This window comes from Ictalurus punctatus, chromosome 26, assembly GCF_001660625.3.
Source record: "Ictalurus punctatus breed USDA103 chromosome 26, Coco_2.0, whole genome shotgun sequence".
Lineage (NCBI taxonomy): Eukaryota > Metazoa > Chordata > Actinopteri > Siluriformes > Ictaluridae > Ictalurus > Ictalurus punctatus.
In genome coordinates, this window is record NC_030441.2 from 13,702,122 (window position 1) to 13,721,513 (window position 19,392).

The following is a 19,392-nucleotide window of genomic DNA, read 5'->3' on the forward strand; positions in this document are numbered from 1 at the left end:
AGAAAAAAAAGGGAAAAAGGACCAATAATGATTATTTTAAATAATTATTTTAAATAAAATAAAATTAATACATCAAAAAAGCACAGAATAAAAGAAACAGCAAAAACGAGGACACACAAGGTGTGTGAATGCCTAAGTGTGAGATAAATAAGCATACAATACCTTGCAGTCTGACTCAGCCTGTTTCCTCTTCATTTCGTTGAGCTGACTCTGCAGACTCTTGTTGTGTGATAAAGCATTCTGCAGTCTCTCCTGCAGGGCGGCGGTCTCCTGCTCATGACGGGTCATCGCCTTGCTGTAGATCTGATTCTATACCAGAGAAAAACACACATTAATCATACATTCACAGACAAGAGTGCAGCATCAAGTGTTCTGAATCATGTACAAATTATTGAAAAAACAAAGCAAGTAATGATTTGACTGGAATTGATTGGGCCTTGTGCCCACAAATTCTTTATTTCAATATTATGTTCTTTCAGTGCTTCTATCTACACACTACACTATAGATGGCAAAATTATTTACATATATGAATGCAGTACCCTGAAGTTCCATAACATAATACCATATAATTCACTTGAGCCACATTATTGTACCATCACTTTACACAAAACACCCAAATTCATGTTGATGTAGCATCAATTTTAAAACTATATCAAGTACATAAATATGAGAGTCAAATATTATGAAGAAGGGAAAAAAAAGAAAAAAATTGTTAATGTTATTACAACATTAATGGGCATATTTACAAACATGAACTAACAGTCTGTAGTTATTAATTATTATTATTATTATTATTATTATTATTATTATTATTATTAAGTAACACAATCTGCATTCACATAGTGATGTACATGGGTAGTGTAAGTTTTGGGCTTGATAGTGTAGCACTATGTTTTAGAAATGTTATGACTTTATTCGGACAGTATTAGACATTACTTTCTTGCAACATTATGATTTTCATATCAAAATATATTTTTTTTAACAATGGTGTAACAAAAACACAGTCATCAAGAACTGAAAATTAACTAAAGCTGAGATACAGTCAGGACCATAAATATTTGGACATTGACAAAGTTATTGTTATTTGAGAGGTCTACCACTGGAGACTGAAGTTTAAATAATGAGATTAAATAATGAATTAAAATATGATTAAAATATGAAAGTATGCATAAAGTGGATATCCACTAGTGTGTAGCACCCACTTGGATGATGCGCCGGCAGCCATAGTGTGCCAGAACACCCACCACACACCAGCTATTAGTGGAGAGGAGAGAGTGATATAGCCAATTCAGAGATGGGGATTATTAGGGGGCCGTGATAGAATTGGCTGCCCAGCTGTTCCATGGCCAGATGAGAGTTATTCCCTCATTATTTCACTTACATGTAAGCAGATATGTACAAGCCAACTATTAAATTCTATTAAATTTAATCGTTTTTATAACTATTAAACTATTAAATATTAAATTGACTCAGAATGCAGCAGCATGCCTCATCTTCAACCAGCCCAAAACGGCTCATGTCACACCCCTCTTCATCTCCCTCCACTGGCTTCCTGTAGCTGCCCGGATCAAATTCAAGGCTTTGATGCTCATGTACAAGACCATGTCTGGATCAGCACACCCCTACCTCAACACACTCCTGAAGGCTTACGTTCCCTCACGCAATCTGCAATCGATTAGTGACCGATGCTACTCAGTGTGGCTCAAGGTCCCTTTCCAGAACCTTCACACTAATTGTTCCTCAGTGGTGGAATGAACTTCCAACCTCAATCCGGACAGCAGAATCCGTCACTGTCTGCAAAAAACGGCTAAAGACCCACCTCTTCCGTGAACATGTAACTAACCCCTAAAATACCAACATCACATTATCCTTTTAAAAAATAAATAAATAACCCCCCCCAAAAAAAACCTCACAGCCTCTCTGCACACTCTGCTTTTCTAGAACTAAATTAAAAATCTTGTATGGTAGCACCACTTGTATTTGTTCTCTGCTTGATATTTCGCTTTGCTTGTATTTCCTCATTTGTAGGTCACTTTGAATAAAAGCATCTGCTAAATAAATAAATGTAAATGTGAATTCTCAAATTAAATTCTTAAAAAGAAAGAATGCACTGGTGAGCTCATGAACACCAAAAGGCCCAGAAGACCATGGAAAACAACTGCGGTAAGTGATCCCCTTGCTAAAGAAAAACCCCTTCACAACAGTTGGCCAGATCAAGAACACCCTCCAGGAGGTAAACAAATCTGTGTCAAAGTCAACAATCAGAGTAAATAAGAGGTTTTATCACAAGATGTAAACCATTGGTAAGCCTTGAAAACAGGAAGACCAGATTAGAATTTGCTAAATATATCTTTAAAAAAAAGAAGAAAAGAAAAAAAAAGCCTGTACAGTTCTGGAACAATCATATGACCAGATGAGACAAAGATCAACTTGTACCAGAATGATAGGAAGAGAAGAGTATGGAGACGTGAAAGAACTGCTATATCACCCCATCTTACTGCGAGGGCATGTATGGCTGCCAATGGAACTGGTTCACTTGGTTATATTGGTGATTTGACTGCTGGCAAAAGCAGAATGTGTGTGTGTGTGTGTGTGTGTCGCTCTCTGTCTGTCTGTCTAACCTGACTCTCCAGCTGCAGGTTTTTAAGTTTGACCTCTTTGACCTCAGCCTGTGTCTGAGCCTCTTTCAGTCTCATGCTCATCAGTTTGTCCTGCATTTCATTCAGGGCATTTTTCTTAGGAGACTCTTTCCAGTGGCCACCACGCGATGTGTAGTGCTGAGAAAGAGAGAGAGAGGAAGTAATTTTTAGCAGTAAACAAACAGTTTAGTACATGTGCATTGCGTGTGTTTCTACTGAATTGTACATAATTATGCAGAACTGCATCCTCTGCCGGTTTAGACATCATTTTCTCTAAAGAAGCGCATGTGCGGTATGTGACTATGTTAAGACAACTGGCTTCGTGGTATAATCTTGAAATCATTTCTCATAAATGTGTAATTTCTAACTTTTAAATTGCTGACAAAAGTTAATGCTGGCTATGATAGAAAGGCGTCAGAACACACTGCATTTCAGCTTGCTGCGTATGGGGCTGCATAGCCCATGCTGACCCCCATCTACCACCAAAAGCACCTACAATGGACACGTAAGCATCACAACTGGACTATGGAGCAGTGGAAGAAGGTGGAAGGTGCCTGGCAAAGAGATGGCACCAGAATGCACTATGGGAAGAAAGCAAGCTGGAGGACAAAGTGTGATGATCTAGCAATGTTCTGCTGGGAAACCTTAGGTCCTGGAATTTATGTGGATGTTCCTTTGACACGTACCACCCACCTAAACATTGATGCAGACCAAATACACCTCTTCATGGCAACGGTATTCCCTAATGGCAGTGGCCTCTTTCAACAGGATAATGTGCCCGGGCACACTGCAAAAATTGTTCAGGGATTGTTTAAGCAACATGACAAAGAGTTCTAGGTGTTGACTTGGCCACTGAATGGCTGAATGGAGTTCAGCTGGACTAGATGCAACCAGGCCTGATTACTGCAAAACCTGTTCAATCAAATCAACACTTAATTAAAACTTTTTCAACAGCATGAAGTTGGTTAAAAAGGTCTTACCCAGTAACACACTATGCCAAAATTTCAAGAAATTCCAGAAATGATGATAAAAAAGGTGACTGAAATACATCAATCTGGGAAGGGTTACAAAGCTATTTCAAAGGCTCTGGGATTACAAAGAACCACAGTGAGAGATTATCTCCAAATGGAAAAACTTGGCACAGTAGTGAACCTTCCCAGAAGTGGCCGACATTCCAAAATTCCTCCAAGAACACAGCAATGACTCATCCAGCAAGTCAGAAAAGAGCCAAGGACAACATCAAAAGGACCTACAGGCCTCTCTTGCATTAATAAAGGTCACTGTTTATGACTCCACCATCAGAAAGACACTGGGCAAAAATGGCATCCATGGAAGAGTGGCGAGGTGAAAACCACTGCTAACCCAGAACAAGATTAAGGCTCCTCTGAATTTTGCCAAAACACACCTTGATGATCCTCAGACTCTTTGGGAGCATGTTATGTGGATTGATGAGTCGAAAGTGGAACTGTTTGGAAGACAGGCGTCCCGTTACATCTGGTATAAACCGAACACAGAATTTCACAAAAAGAACATCATACCTACAGTCAAGCATGGTGGTGGAAGTGTGATGGTGTGGGGCTGTTTTACTGATTCAGGGCATGTGCAACTTGTAATAATTGAGGGAAACATGAATTCTGCTCTCTACCAGAAAATCCTAAAGGAGAATGTACGTTCTTCAGTTCGTAAGTTGAAACTCAAGCGCGTCTGGATTATGCAGCAAGACAATGATCCAAAGCATAGGAATAAGTCCTAGTCCTAGAAGTAAGTGAAAGACTGAACTCCAGTTATCGGAAGTGTTTGGTTGCAGTTGCTGCTGCTAAAGGTGGAACAACCAGATTTTAAGTTTAAGGGGCAATTAGTTTTTCACAGTGGTGATAGGAGTTGGATAACTTTTGCTTCAATAAATAAATAAATAAATAAATAAATAACTGTATTGTGTGTTTACTCGGGTTGCCTTTGTTTTATTTTGTATTCTGTTTGAAGATCTAAAACTACTTAGAATGAGATAGAAAAACACAAAAACAGAAGAAATCAGGATAGGGCAAATACTTTTTCACAGCACTGTATGTAGGATGTGCTGGACAAACAAGTCCAAACCATGGAGTCCCCACCTCGCAACTTACTGGACTAAATTGTTCTGCTGCTAACATCTTGGTGCCAGATGCCACAGCACACCATCAGAGGTCTTGTGGAGTCCATGTCTCAATGGGTCAGAGCTGTTTTGGTGCCACGAGGGGCACTTACACAATATTAGGCAGTTGCTTTTAATGTTATGGCTAATCTGTGTATCCACACCTAGACTAAAGACAATCAAACTCATTTCCTCATACATTTCCTATGTTAAGTCAAATAGGGTATCTATTTTTTCCATAACAGATCATTTCAAAATCATACCCAAGACACAGATTTATTTCAGCTTTTACTTACTATATCAGATTTTCAGTGGTTCAAATGTTTACATACATTTTGATAGTATTTTTGATGCCTTTTAATTGCTTTAACTTGGATCAAGTTAAAGGTTTTTGCCCATTCCTCCTGACAGAACAGGTATAGTTCAGTCAGGTTTGTGTAACTCCTTGCTCAGACACACTTTCACTTCAGTTGACAAATTTTCTTCAGGATTCAGATCAGGACTTTGTGAGGGTCATGCCAGTACTTTTACTTTGGTGTCTTTAAGACATTTGTTTTTTACAACTTTGGAGGATTGCTTAGGATCATTGTCCTGCTGGAAGACGCATTTTAACTTTCTGGTTGATGTCTTGAGGTGTTCCTTCAGTATTTCTAGATAATCCTATTTCTTCATGATGCCATATATTTTCTGAAGTGCACCAGTCCCTTTACCATGAAAACACCCCCACAACATGATGCTGCCATCCGCATGCTTCACAGTTGGGATTGTGTTTTTGAATAAAAAGCCTCACCCTTTTTTCACCATACATACTGCTTATCATTGTGATCAACCATTTAAAATTTTTGTTTCATTCTGCCAAAGAATAAAAGACCTGCAAACTCCAGTCTTCTTGTCTTTGACTAGGGGCTTCTTCCATGCATGACAGTCTTTTGGGCCATGGCGATGTAGGACTCTGTTAATGGTGGATGTACATATTTGGTACTTGGTGCCTCTAACCTCTTTCACCAGTTCCTTTGTTGTTGTCTTGGCTCGCAGTTGAACCTTTTGGTCAAGGTTTGTTGACTCCTGGGAGTAAATTTGTGCCTTTTTCCTGAATGATGCAGTGTCTTTGTGGTCCCAAGATTTTTATATTTGCATACAATTGCTTGTACAGATGGTTGGGGTACCTTCAATTGTTTCGAAATTGCTCAAAGAGGAACTGGACTTGTGGAGGATCTCTTGGCTGATTTGCTTGCATTTTCACTTGATATCAAGGGCAGAAAAGGTAATTGTCTCAAAAGGTAGGCAGTTTTACAGCCACAAGTACACCTCCCAATTAACTCCTAATTATAACAATTCTCCAACCAGAAGCTTTTAAAAGCTTAAAAAAAAACCCATCAATTTCTGGAATTTTCCAGACTGTTTAAAGAGACAGTCAACTTGGCCCACTGGAGTTCTGATATAGTGGAATAAATTTGTGTCTAATCGATTGTTTTAAAATGACCGCTGATTTAGATGCCCTAATAAACTTACAAAGACTAGAAATTAAATATGCAGAGGTGAGACTGAATATCTTTAGCCTAAGTGTATGTAAACCTTTGGCCTCAACTGTACAGTATATGATATGTGGCCTCTGAACAGTCTGAACAGCCAAAACATAACTTTTGTGTCAATCCAACTCAATGTTCATCATAATTTTGCACTCACTGTTGATGGCCCAACCAGTCTAGGCTGTGGTCTCAGAGCCACATATTTTATTGTCATAATTTTGGACCTTCATTATTTTCAGTAAAATTGTGGCTCTTTTTTCATTCTCAGCCTTATAATGTTTTGTAAGTTTTGTAATTTCTATGTTTTATTTTTCATTAACCTCATGTATATGTATATATATACACCTCATTATACTGAACATCTTTTCAAGACAGTAGTGTTTGGTTTTATATAATGTAATGACTTATAATCTCACTATCCGGTGTCACCCAGAAGATGATGGGTTCTCATCTCATCTTGTTCCTCTCAAGGTTGCGTCCTTGTGTCATCTCAGGGAGATTTTCCTTGCCACCATCTCCTCCGGCTTTCTCATTATGGATCTAAATATACATCTGGATTTCTCTTTGGGGCAATATCTCTTATTTTAAGTGCTTTGCAGAAAAGTTCATAGGCAATCACTTGCTATCTAATTACCACATTATCACAGTTTTTCTAATGTTGGTTTTTATGTGAAGCTTGCTTTGAACCAATACACCATGTTCCTCTCTAATAGTTTCTAGTCTGTAGTCTCTTTCTAGTCTGCCTCTTAATAGAACTACAGCCCAAGGACTCCACCCTGAAAAGGTTCCTGAAGTGAAAACATGCCCCTAAATGTCCCGACTCTGATGGACCTTAATAGCCCATTCAAAGCTATGTTACCTGCCAGCGCTGGTTGAGTTCAGTGACCACATCCTGCATCTCTCTGAAGGAGCGCAGCGTCTCCAGCTCTCTCAGCTTGACCTGTTTCAGCTCCTCTTGAAGCTGCGCTACATTCATTTCGTCAGGCAGGGAGCTGCTCCTCTACATGCACACACACACAAAACATATCAGTACACAATAAACAAACAGACCTATGGGGTGATATAGTACAACACTCGTTCTGACCTTCTCGAGGTCCAGCACCTTGTCCTGCATCTCCTTCAGTGCACCAAGGAGCTCTGCTTCCTGAAGGCGAGACTGCTCGAGCTGAGCCTGCAGCCCGTTCACAAACTGCTCTGTATACTAGAGAGAAGAAGGAGAGAGACGCATTGACATGCTAATTCTAGAGTCCAGTTAATAGGCAATTTTTAATTACAGTGACACAGTTCCACATGTAAACAATGGCACATTAATCCTGTCTTTATTATTATCTTACTCCCAAGAGAATAGGAGTAATAACATGAAACTAGTGTAAAAGAAAATAATTGCGATATTTACCATATTTAAGATGCAACATATTTCTCTAGAAGGTTTGCCTCTTTAAATAGAGAAAGTTTTGGGATCTAATTTTGCTTGACAGTTGAGGACTGGAAAAAGGTTGTGGCATGTTATGCATTCTGAGATCACAGTGGTTGTATGGAGTGGTTATTTGAGTTACTAAAGACTTCCTGTTAAGTTTAAACCAGTCTGGCCATTCTCCCCTGACCTCTCTCATCAACAATGCGTTTCTGCACACAGAAATGCTGCTCATGCTGCTGATGTTTTTTTCCCCCCACACCACTCTTGCTAAACAGTAGAGACTGTTTTGTGTGAAAATCCCATGAGATCAACAGTTTCTGAAATACTCAAACCAGCCTGTCTGGCACCAGCAACCGTGCCACTGAAATCACACGGTTTCCTCATTCTGACGTTTGATGTGAATATTAACTGAAGCGCTTGACCTGTATCTGCATGATTTTATGCTTTGTTCTGCTGCCACATGATTAGCTGACTGGATAACTACATGAATGTGCAGATGTACAGGTGTTGCTAAGCAATGTAATTTTTACATTTTTATTTTGGTATGTCAACATTCTCAATTTTTACACTGATACCCTTTGTCTTTGTGTACAGTGTTGGCAGTGAGCAGCCCAAACAAACTTGCAGTATCTCATTCTCAACCAGCTCTTTGAGGTTTATCTTTACATATCCTATAAGCCTGTTTTTTAATTTGGTGTCAGGTAAGCAAATCAATTTGCAAATTTCAGTTAGGTGGTGAACGAGTACTCAATTATTTGTCTATTTCTTTGTCTAATCATTTCTTTAATCTCTCTCACTGACAGTTAAAAATAAAGCCCTGTTTGTGGAAAGTCCAACCCTAATCAAGCGCAAGAAGCCGCAGCCCTATTTGCCCGGGCCTGATTTCCGAAAAGCGTGTGAAGATCAACACTGTTTGTAAGAGTGTTCAAAGTGATACTTGTTCAACTTCGTCACTACGGTCTTTGTTTTATAACACGTTTTGTAAACCAGACACTTTACCATGTTCGTCTCCCTTAGCAATAGTATGATCATCAGTGTTTGTTTTTGTGTGTGTGTGCGCACGCACACAGGTCACACTGTGCTTGCTGTAAGACTGTGGCCTAGCGGGAAAGCTGTGGCCTAGCACATACAACGCGTTCTCACGGAGATTGACTTCTCATTCTTAGCATCCCTCCATCTTTTCCACTCAGTTCACCATACTACTTTCAGTCATCTCTCTCTTTCTCACACACACACACGCTCGGTCTCTCTCTGTGTAGGCCTGCCTGTCAGTACAGTGTCAAAAGTTTAGCAATTTCACTGGTGTCACTGGAATTAACACTTTACTTGAAAGATGAATGTGGTAAGAGACAAACCCCCCACCTCCGAACATGAGACATCAATGAAAGTCCATATACAATGTCTAATAGATGAGATTTGTCAGAAAAGGTTGAGTCAGTGTGTGACAGGGGCCCTCACAGACCAGCACTACATACACGCCACTATACAGACGACATTTCATCCTAACCACTGCAACCCCCTTTTGCTCAGAGTGAAAAACCACGATGAACCGATTTAGATAAAGTATACATTCAATTGCACTTAAACTCTGGCTATTAGCTGAGATGAACTAAATAGGACAATATACCAAAAATATTATTCATTTATTCATTATATAAACAAGTCAGTATACACTACAAGTCAAAAGTTTTTGAACACAGATCTCTTTAGTCACTCTTTATAATTAAACAAGGAAAGAAATTCTACACATTACATCAGATCCAGTACCTAGATTTTTGTATTTAGGGACTTATTCATCATTCACACTCTGATTGTAATGAGACTGTAAATGAGTGCTCTGTTAAAGGCACTTGTTTGGTGAAGCAGTCACAGTGAGAATGTAAGTTACTCTATTCCTAGATAGTATCTTTGTAGGTTAGTATCAACTGTAAGACAAATATATGTCTAACTATAGGGTGATCCAGATAAGTCTTTTCCAGTAAGAACAAGTTTTTTTTATTATTATTATTTAAATAAAACACCACAAGCATGTCTCAGTTCACCTATACCCATTTCTTACTTCGATTTTCTAATCAGAGAGTATTTCACTTAAACTCACTACTTGAAATTTAACCAAAAATGAACATTTTAGGGTGTCCCTATATCCTAGCGTTAAAATATATAGGCCTAAATCCTGTCTACATCAGCACTGATGATGGTCAGGGATCAATAGTTAAGTGTGTAACATAGCACATGTCATGCCCCAGTGCTGAGAGTATAATGTTAGACATCTCTCCCACACCATTTCTCTAATGTCCACACACTTCTCTTACACTTGTACTTATGAAGTGTGAAAATATTTTTCAAACTGACAAACAAGCTAACAAGAACATTTGTACATTTTTTTTTTATAACACCTCTACTCATGCTAAAACGGTCACAATTTTGAGTGAAAGCTTCCAATTGAATGACACTTTGTTGAAATGCTGTAAAGTGTGCAGCCTGCATAACCTGATCTCGGATCAGTTCAGATTTTAACATGTACAATAGCATAACTGTCCTCTGGAGTAGGAAATAAAAAAAGAAGGGGCAGGGTTGGGATAGACTAGGTTCACCAAAAAAATGCCTATTTTTTAAAAACACAAATAAAAAGATGTGACGCCACTATGAAATAAAGCCTCATAAATGTAAAACAAATAAAAAAACAAAACAAAACATGAATTCTAAACCAAGGGTAAATTAAGGGTAAGTTACCTACTAGCGCCCCCTTGCACATAAGCTTTTTTGTAATGCAGGTGATAACAGGAACTAATTTGTTTTGTGGACATATCACAACACTAAATATAACTACACTATAACAGTTATTAACCAAAGGTGTAAATCATTAATATATTAAAATCTGTTAGTGTTGGCAAACTGCTGTGGTATTAAAGGAATACAACAATTTGGGATGTGGATGTATAGGAAAATAAACTAGATGTTACTAACACCTAGTACTATTGGTGTGTACTCAGAGGAAAGCAGTACCGTTGGTGTGTACTCAGAGGAAAGCAGTACCGTTGGTGTGTACTCAGAGGAAAGCAGTACTGTTGGTGTGTACTCAGAGGAAAGCAGTACTGTTGGTGTGTACTCAGAGGAAAGCAGTACTGTTGGTGTGTACTCAGAGGAAAGCAGTACTGTTGGTGTGTACTCAGAGGAAAGCAGTACTGTTGGTGTGAATTCAGAGGAAAGCAGTACTGTTGGTGTGTACTCAGAGGAAAGCAGTACTGTTGGTGTGTACTCAGAGGAAAGCAGTACTGTTGGTGTGTACTCAGAGGAAAGCAGTACTGTTGGTGTGTACTCAGAGGAAAGCAGTACTGTTGGTGTGTACTCAGAGGAAAGCAGTACTGTTGGTGTGTGGAAAGCAGTACTGTTGGTGTGTGGAAAGCAGTACTGTTGGTGTGTGGAAAGCAGTACTGTTGGTGTGTGGAAAGCAGTACTGTTGGTGTGTACTCAGAGTTGGTGAAATAAGATGGCAGCTTATATAGGGAAAGTTATGTGCTTCATGACTCTTTAAGCTCTCTAAACTCTCTCTTTAAACAGACGCACTTTAAACTAATTCAAAAACATTTTAAACACGAAAAAAAAATCCTTGAGATAAGCAATATCTTGATTAAGATGCTCTGATGTCCTCTATATTATTAATTAATTTTGTCAGATTTATTTTTAAATATGGCCTCAAATATTTTATTATATATCAAAAATTATAAAATGTGAGGGAAAAAATAAAGAATGAGAAATAACATATATAGAACGATATTAATATTATCCACGCTCCATCCTTGCCGATTATCCTATCCCAGGCTACTCAGGGCACAAGGCGGCGGACACCCTGGACAGTGTGCCAACCAATAGCAGGGCACAATCACACACATTCACACACCACGGCCAAACTATAAATGCCAATCATCCTCCAACACATCTTTGGACTGGGGGAGGAAACCGGAGTATCCTTAGGAAACCCCCAAAGCACAGAGAACATGCAAACATTCGAATCCTCAAAAGGCAAACTAATACATACATACATACATACATACATACATACATACACACACACACACAGACACACACACAGACACACACACAGACACACACACAGACACACACACAGACACACACACAGACACACACACAGACACACACAACCAGTCAAAAGTTTAGACACACTCATTCTTAATTTTTTTCCCCACATTTTAGAATAATAATAAAGTCGTCAAAACTCTGGAATAACACAAATGGAACTATGGGAATTATGTCATCTTCAAAGTAGACCCCCTTTTTGCCTAGAATTTCCAGAAATGTATTTTTGGCATTTTCTCAACCGATTTCTTGAGGAATTTCCCTGAGATGCTTTTTAAACAGTATTAAAGGAGTTCACACCAACGCTGGACTCTTATCGGCTGCTTTTCTGAATATTTTGCTCGGAGTCGTCCGTTTAAAAAAATATTTTTTTGTAAATGCAATGTTAGTTTTCTAATGAAAGAAATGAATACGTTGGCACGATTGTATTTTTGTCTACAACACCGATTTCACACATTTAAATCATACACCTTCAGATCAAAAGCTTTTTAAGATCATGAGAAACATTTCAGTCGAGTGTCTCCAAACTTTTGACTGGTAGTGTGTGTGTGCGCGCGTGTGTGTGCACGCGTGTTTGTATTTATATTATATTATATTATATTATATTATATTATATTATATTATATATGCGCCTAAGAACTGTCTTTAATGGTAAACTGTCACAGAAAAGCTAAACTGTACATGTTTCGTAATGTAAAAAGATGACCTACAGCCAAAAACACACACCTCGGATACAACTTACCGTGTGTTGCTGCAAGTCCCGTATGGTGTCCTGCGCTCTCTCCAGGCTCTCACTGGCTGTCGTGCACTGTTGCCGCACCACTGCTAATTCCCGTTTGATCACGTAATTCTCCTCCGCTTCCTGTGCTCTCGTCACCTGACCCTGAAATAGCAGGAAGAAGGAATTCTTTTGGATGTTGTCTTTGATATTCTTAGCACTGGAGAGGGGAGAAAGATGGGGATTGGGGATTAAATGATAATGACGTTAGGGACATATTCAAAAGTAAGAAGACTTTAACTTATATGTAACATCTAATTCATTTCATAATGTACAGTGGACCTAAGATTAAACCTTGATGCATCCACATTCAACATGCAAGCCTGTGGAAAATGTGTGCTTAAAATGTTAATGTAACCCTCATGAGGGATTTTTCTGACATCATTCCAGCCATGTACAATGCATGCGCCACTGTGTGTAGGAAACATACAACATAACTGATCAAGAAAACAGACATTCTCTCATGCAGAAGGCCTTTTCTGGGGAGAGCTGGTGTCAAAGGGGGAAGGGGGTACGGGGGAGACAGGAAACAGACTGAGAGCTAGACATACATCAGGAGGTGCGACGCAGAAAAAAAAAGAAAAGAAAAAAACCATAGCCTGATGTGGCAGGGCATCGGAAATTACCGTTCGATTTAATGTTTGTAGCTCATCACGCAAACTGTGCCTGTGAATGTCTACTAAACGCACTTTGCGTGAAGAGCAAATTGCTGTTTAAAAAAACAAAACAAAAAATGGAGTAATAAAATCGGAATTGCTATCTCAGTAATAATGATAATCAGTTTTCTTAAGTTCTTATTAAATAAAGACTCATGTCAGAAAATTGTATGATGTGAGGGCATTTATATATGTGTTTTCTTTCTTTCTGTAAACAACGTTGCTAGATCTGGGTCATAAAAGCAGCCCAATTGACCACAAGATTGCCCTAAATACTTCAAATTGTCTCGTGTTATTACGGAATTTATCTTAAATTAATATATATATATATATATATATATATATATATATATATATATATATATATATATATATATATATATAAGTAAATATATATATATATATATATATATATATATATATATATATATATATATATATATAAAAGTCAGGATGAACAAAAATTGAGCTGGCAGTTAAAAAGTCACCTAATTTTGAAGGAAAAAGTGTTCCTGGTAATGCTGATTATATAGCTCTGAGCTACACGCATGGCGTTAATTTACACCTGATTTTGAGAGACTTTTTGTTAAAGCATTTAGGTTTGTGCGCAGTCCCTGAGTGGAAATGAAGGGAAAGAAAATAAAATGATGAAAGAATAGGATGGAGGTGTTAGCTGGTTGCTAATTTAACATTGACCATACTTTACCTGGATCAACCTGTCTGCCAGTGCGGCACTCTCCTACAACACCACGAGAGCGGAGAAAAGAGCGGAAGAGAAAATAAAGGTGAGGAAGACAGAGAGATAGGAACACAGTTGATCAGAGACAGACAGGTGGGGGAATGGCAAGTAGGTTTTGAGGGTGAGTAGATATCAGGGATATGAACAGATAGACAGCAAGATACCGATAAAGATAAAAGATAGAAGGGAAATTTTTTTTATAAAAAATAACTCAGAAAAAAGGGATAGAAATTACAAGGAGACACAAGATAGAAATTAATAAGAATTTACACGGCAAAACCAGTCTCTTCCCAATGACATGTTTTTTTGTCCACATTATACACAAATTTACACCACACCCTCATACATCTCACACCCTCACATCTCACACACACAAGCTATTCCAGTCTACATACTAACTGGTCACAACTCAGATGTTAAAAGTTCTCACCTTCTCCAGTGTCTCAATCCTCTGTTTTAACAGCCTGTTCTCTGTGCGTAGTCGCTGCACGAGTAACAGGAAAGAAGAACATTTTAAGCAATTCTGCTTCACATTTTCTAGTGTCTAACAATTCCTGATATTTTTACACACCTTAATTTCAATCTGTTCCTCCATCTCTTTGTTTTTAATGGTAGTATACTCCTTTTCCAATCTGTAATAAACAAATAGTCCATTATTCAACAGAACAGGGCTGTCCTGTGAAGGCAAAATACAATATACAACACTTTTCTGTTTTCTGCCATGTCATATTCTTTAATAATTAAAATCTTATCCTATAATTCATAAGCCATGCTCTTTATTTATCATGGTTAAGGAATAATTACTTGTGTCCTTGTCATCAAGTAAGCTTTGAGGTTACTTATGTTAAATTTATGCAATGACTATCTTCTACCCAAGTAGGGTAATGTATTTTATTGCTTGTTCAACTGTATTGTGCTGCTTTTGATACTTTTCCTCTTTACTCCCTCCACTCAGACTCACTTTTTCATCTTCTTGGGGTTGTATTTAATTTGATAAGCTCGGAGAATGAGTTTATCAGGGCAGCTATCAAACTGGTGAGGGATAACCTTCTGAAAGTGCTGTGAGATGAAAAAGACACAGAATATCGAAGTGTTACAACATGCGCTAATAAACAACAACTTTAATTATGCCTCATAAAGCTCCAGTACTGTAATTAATTCATGGATGACTTATAAAAATGTAACGTGACATACTGTGCTCATAAACTGAGATACATGTAAATATAAAAATCATTTTGAAAAGTACCTTTTGTATGTAAGGAAACTAAATGTTATCACTGAGTGATCCAAGTAGATTATAATGACAAGAATAATGTAGACATTAAAATAAAAAAAATAAAACCCTTAATTAATTTGGATTAAAAAATTAGGGAACAAACATATGGGGGCATGCCATTATTGCGAAATAATCAATGATGGGTTGATGACACTCTTACCATCCTGAAGTTGATTAATTTCCAGTAATAGTCCCCAATCAATTTATTCATCTTTTAACACTTCCTCTTTGCTGACAATTACATTTTTTTATTATTATTTATTTATTTATTTATTTATTACATTTTTCTTTAAAGAAAAACACATTTTTATCCATTTATAGTTTCATATTTAATGTTGGGGAACGTCCAAAAAATACGTTAATTCCCATTTTCACTTATGATATAGCAACTATAAACAGTCAAAATTAAACTTTACCTCTGACTATTGGAAGTGAAGACTCCTACCAAAATTGCTAAAATAAATGTAATAGTATGTACTCTTACTAACTTTTCATAGTGTTCCTTAAAAAATATATTATATTCTCTATAGATCAGGCAGTGTGGATTTGATGTGTGATTTAATCAGCTACAGGGTACATGCAAATTTCAAAACAGCCCCCAAAATAATGCACACACACACACACAACACAAACTTTAAAATATACATATCTCTAAAATCCACTTTTTAAATAGTTACAGTGAGCCTCAGGGTGATAAAGTGTGACTCAGTGAGGGTGGCTTCTTCAGAATCTATTTCCTGTAGTGGCGCAAAAATAAACAAAACATTTAGCCATACTGTGTCCAATATGCTGTGATTAGCTACAGCCGAATGACCGCCATGCCTAATATTTCACTATAACCACACTCCAGCTTATGCGATATTGCTTAATTAACAGTAAGCTTTGGTTGCTAAGCAACAGGAACAGAGTATGGTATTTTACGGGCAGAATGATGGGGTTACGTGTAATGGTTTTACTGGTTTAAAACCTGTCGCAGTACTACAGAATTGTTTACCGAGAATTTAAAAACGGATTTAAAAGTGGATTTTAGAACCAAAACTATCTGTTTTATAATACAAGTCCTTAAGCTATCCATCCCACTTATCCTGCACAGGGTCACGGGAGCCTATCCCAGGGAACTCGCGGCACAAGGCAAGGGACACTCTGGACATGGTGCCACTAAGCAACCACGAAAACCCAGCGTAAGATATCATGCAGCTTTAACAGTACACAATATAGTATATCACTAAGTGATGCTACCAGATGCATTGTAATGTGTTTTTAAATGTGTGAATTCTTACAGCAGCTTAGATGAAAACAGTTTGTGTGTGCCAGAGACATGGAGTTATGTAGTTCTCTAACCTGTGACATGCCCTCCATGTCCAGCTGTATGAGGTCGGTCTGGTTGTACTGTAAAATGGCCATTCCTACTCGGAATATAATCTCCAGACCCTGAGAACACAACACGTGTGCTTTTAATGTCAAATACATAGAGACGCATATTAATACTCACTCCTATTTACATTTAATATTAATACTCACTCCTATTTACATTTAATATTAATACTCACTCCTGTGTACATTCATCTACACTCCCACCCTCAAGCAAAAGCAAACCCACACACACATCTTTATTTGTGCAAAAGGTTACAGTTGCACACAATTTTACCACACACACATACAGACATAACACATCACACACACTGTCTTTTTACCACACACACAGATTTAACCAATCACACAGTCTTTTACTACATATACACACACACACACACAGAGACTTAACCCATCACACCCTGTCTTTTACTACACACACAGAGACATAACCCATCACACCCTGTCTTTTACTACACACACAGAGACTTAACCCATCACACACTGTCTTTTATCACACACACAGAGACTTAACCCATCACACACTGTCTTTTACCACTCACACACACTTAACCAATCACACACTGTCTTTTACCACACACACTCAGAGACTTAACTCATCACACACTGTCTTTTACCACTCACACACACTTAACCAATCACACACTGTCTTTTACCACACACACTCAGAGACTTAACTCATCACACACTGTCTTTTACCACTCACACACACTTAACCAATCACACACTGTCTTTTACCACACACACTCAGAGACTTAACCCATCACACACTGTCTTTTACCACACACATACACAAACTTAACCTCTCACACAGTCTTTTACCTCTCACACATACTTAATCAATCACACACATTCTTTTACCACACATGCACAGACTTAAACCATACCTCATACATGAAGATATCGAAAATACGTGTGGCAATTGGCAGAGGCAGGAAGGTGAGGAATAGTGTGAGGAACCATGATGAAGCGTACATGGAGGTGTGGAAACTCTGTGAGCGAAAATGCACATTCAACTCTGGAAGCTGCTCCTGTGTTAAAATAAACACCGTGTTAAAAATAAAAAGGAGACAAGACAAGAGGACAAAAAAAATGATTGTCCAGAGAGAAATTTGTATAAGGCGCTCAGTGTTCAGGTGAACTGAATATCTGCTGCCACCTGGTGGCTGTCCGACATTTTCTTTTATATCCCATTATCACTAATACTCAGGTTTCATTCATCATAACTTTAACGGTTTTAGCAAACGTTTTTACACAAAAGTGGTTTGTCATCTTCTTGGAAAACAGGGTGCTTTATCATTAATCAATACATTTACTCAATTTATATCGGAGTAAAATTGATGCTCATTTGTTTTTATTCTGGGTGACTTAATTTCACAATATACAAAAGTAAACGGACCTCAATTTTTTTTGTGTTGGACGGAAACGTAAAAGTACAGAAAACAAATTAATGAATACATAATTAAATAATAATACACAAAGCCGATGATAATAGGAAATGAAACCCACTTTTTATACTCTTTTACACAGGTTTTGGATAATAATATATTTAGACAAATGAAATATGATACTTGGCTATGGTTTGCTAGCTTGTTAGCAAACCTGATCACCTATTTGAATTCCAGATTATAACACAGCCCAACGCTTGTTAGCTTGTTACTGCTTGGTTTTAATTGTGTATAAGTATATACTAGTTGGCCTAACATTCACTAGCCAGTTAGTAAATTTTGCACTCTAGTAGACACTGGAGAAGTATCGTTCAATAAAATAACTACTTTGAGGGCTAACTTTGGCACAGTGGTTAGCTGGCTTAGCTAATATGTTCTCTCTGCCATCAAACTGCACTTTTTTTTGTCACAAGCATTGGACTGGGTTTTTGATGTGATTGCTGTGTCTTTCCAAAAAACCCAGACTGAGATAGTAAAAGCGGCCTGGTTTATCTCAGTCTTACTAAATGTTATGTATGCGAATACTAAAAATACACAATCAAGGGCATTAAGAGCTTAACATTATCTTTCACTACAGTTTAATGTGTATTCTGATTTTTTTAAAAAAGTTATTATTATTAATCAGACAGCAGCTCTGCATTAAAATCTCTCACTCACACAGTGCAAGTGCACACATCTTTCTCTTTCCCTATTTTTCTCTTTATTTACATTTACAGATTTTCCTTCTCCTGTTTGTCTTTTATTTTTCACTCACTTTCTTCCTATATTTTCTCTTATTCCATTCTCCATCGCTCTCTCTTTTCTCTGTTCTGCTTTCCTCACATTCTTTTTCTCCATCATTCTCCCAATGACCAGTTTCTCTCTCATTCTTCTTCACTCACTCACTCACTAAGACTCATGTCAGGTTTATATGTAATAATCTTATTGCATGTAATAATCTCTTACCTGCAGCAGGTATTCAAACTGGTATATGCAGAGGCCCAGCTCTGCCATACTCGGTTTAAAGAGCTCTCGGAGTCTGTACTCCTGCATCAGCCGCACAAACACACAGAATGCCTCCTCCTCTGGCATCTACACACACACACACACACACACACACACACACACACACACACACACACACACACACACACACACACACACACACACACACACACACACACACACACACACACACACACACACACACACACACACACACACACACACACACACACACACACACACACACACACACTGTGATGCTCATCGTAATGTAGTGTGATTTTATCAGGCATTATTCACTGGTTAATCAAGAAAGTGTGAA

General features: G+C 37.9%; 1 protein-coding gene across 3 annotated transcripts in view; it reads right to left on the bottom strand.

Moving 5' to 3' along the window:
- Window positions 1-19,392, bottom strand: part of evi5l (ecotropic viral integration site 5 like) — a 43,784-nt gene that overhangs the window by 9,997 nt on the left and 14,395 nt on the right. Inside the window, exons 6-17 of one of the 3 annotated variants that reach the window (XM_017457157.3) lie at window positions 19,032-19,157; window positions 17,526-17,669; window positions 16,606-16,695; window positions 14,950-15,047; window positions 14,560-14,620; window positions 14,419-14,472; window positions 13,956-13,988; window positions 12,558-12,698; window positions 7,385-7,501; window positions 7,160-7,300; window positions 2,623-2,778; window positions 163-309 (exon numbers count right to left, since the gene is read on the bottom strand). In XM_017457157.3, the coding sequence (XP_017312646.1) occupies window positions 163-309; window positions 2,623-2,778; window positions 7,160-7,300; window positions 7,385-7,501; window positions 12,558-12,698; window positions 13,956-13,988; window positions 14,419-14,472; window positions 14,560-14,620; window positions 14,950-15,047; window positions 16,606-16,695; window positions 17,526-17,669; window positions 19,032-19,157 (1,308 nt within the window). The remainder of the gene's footprint in view (window positions 1-162; window positions 310-2,622; window positions 2,779-7,159; window positions 7,301-7,384; window positions 7,502-12,557; window positions 12,699-13,955; window positions 13,989-14,418; window positions 14,473-14,559; window positions 14,621-14,949; window positions 15,048-16,605; window positions 16,696-17,525; window positions 17,670-19,031; window positions 19,158-19,392) is intronic. The other 2 variants (XM_017457158.3, XM_017457159.3) reach the window with 2 other exon arrangements.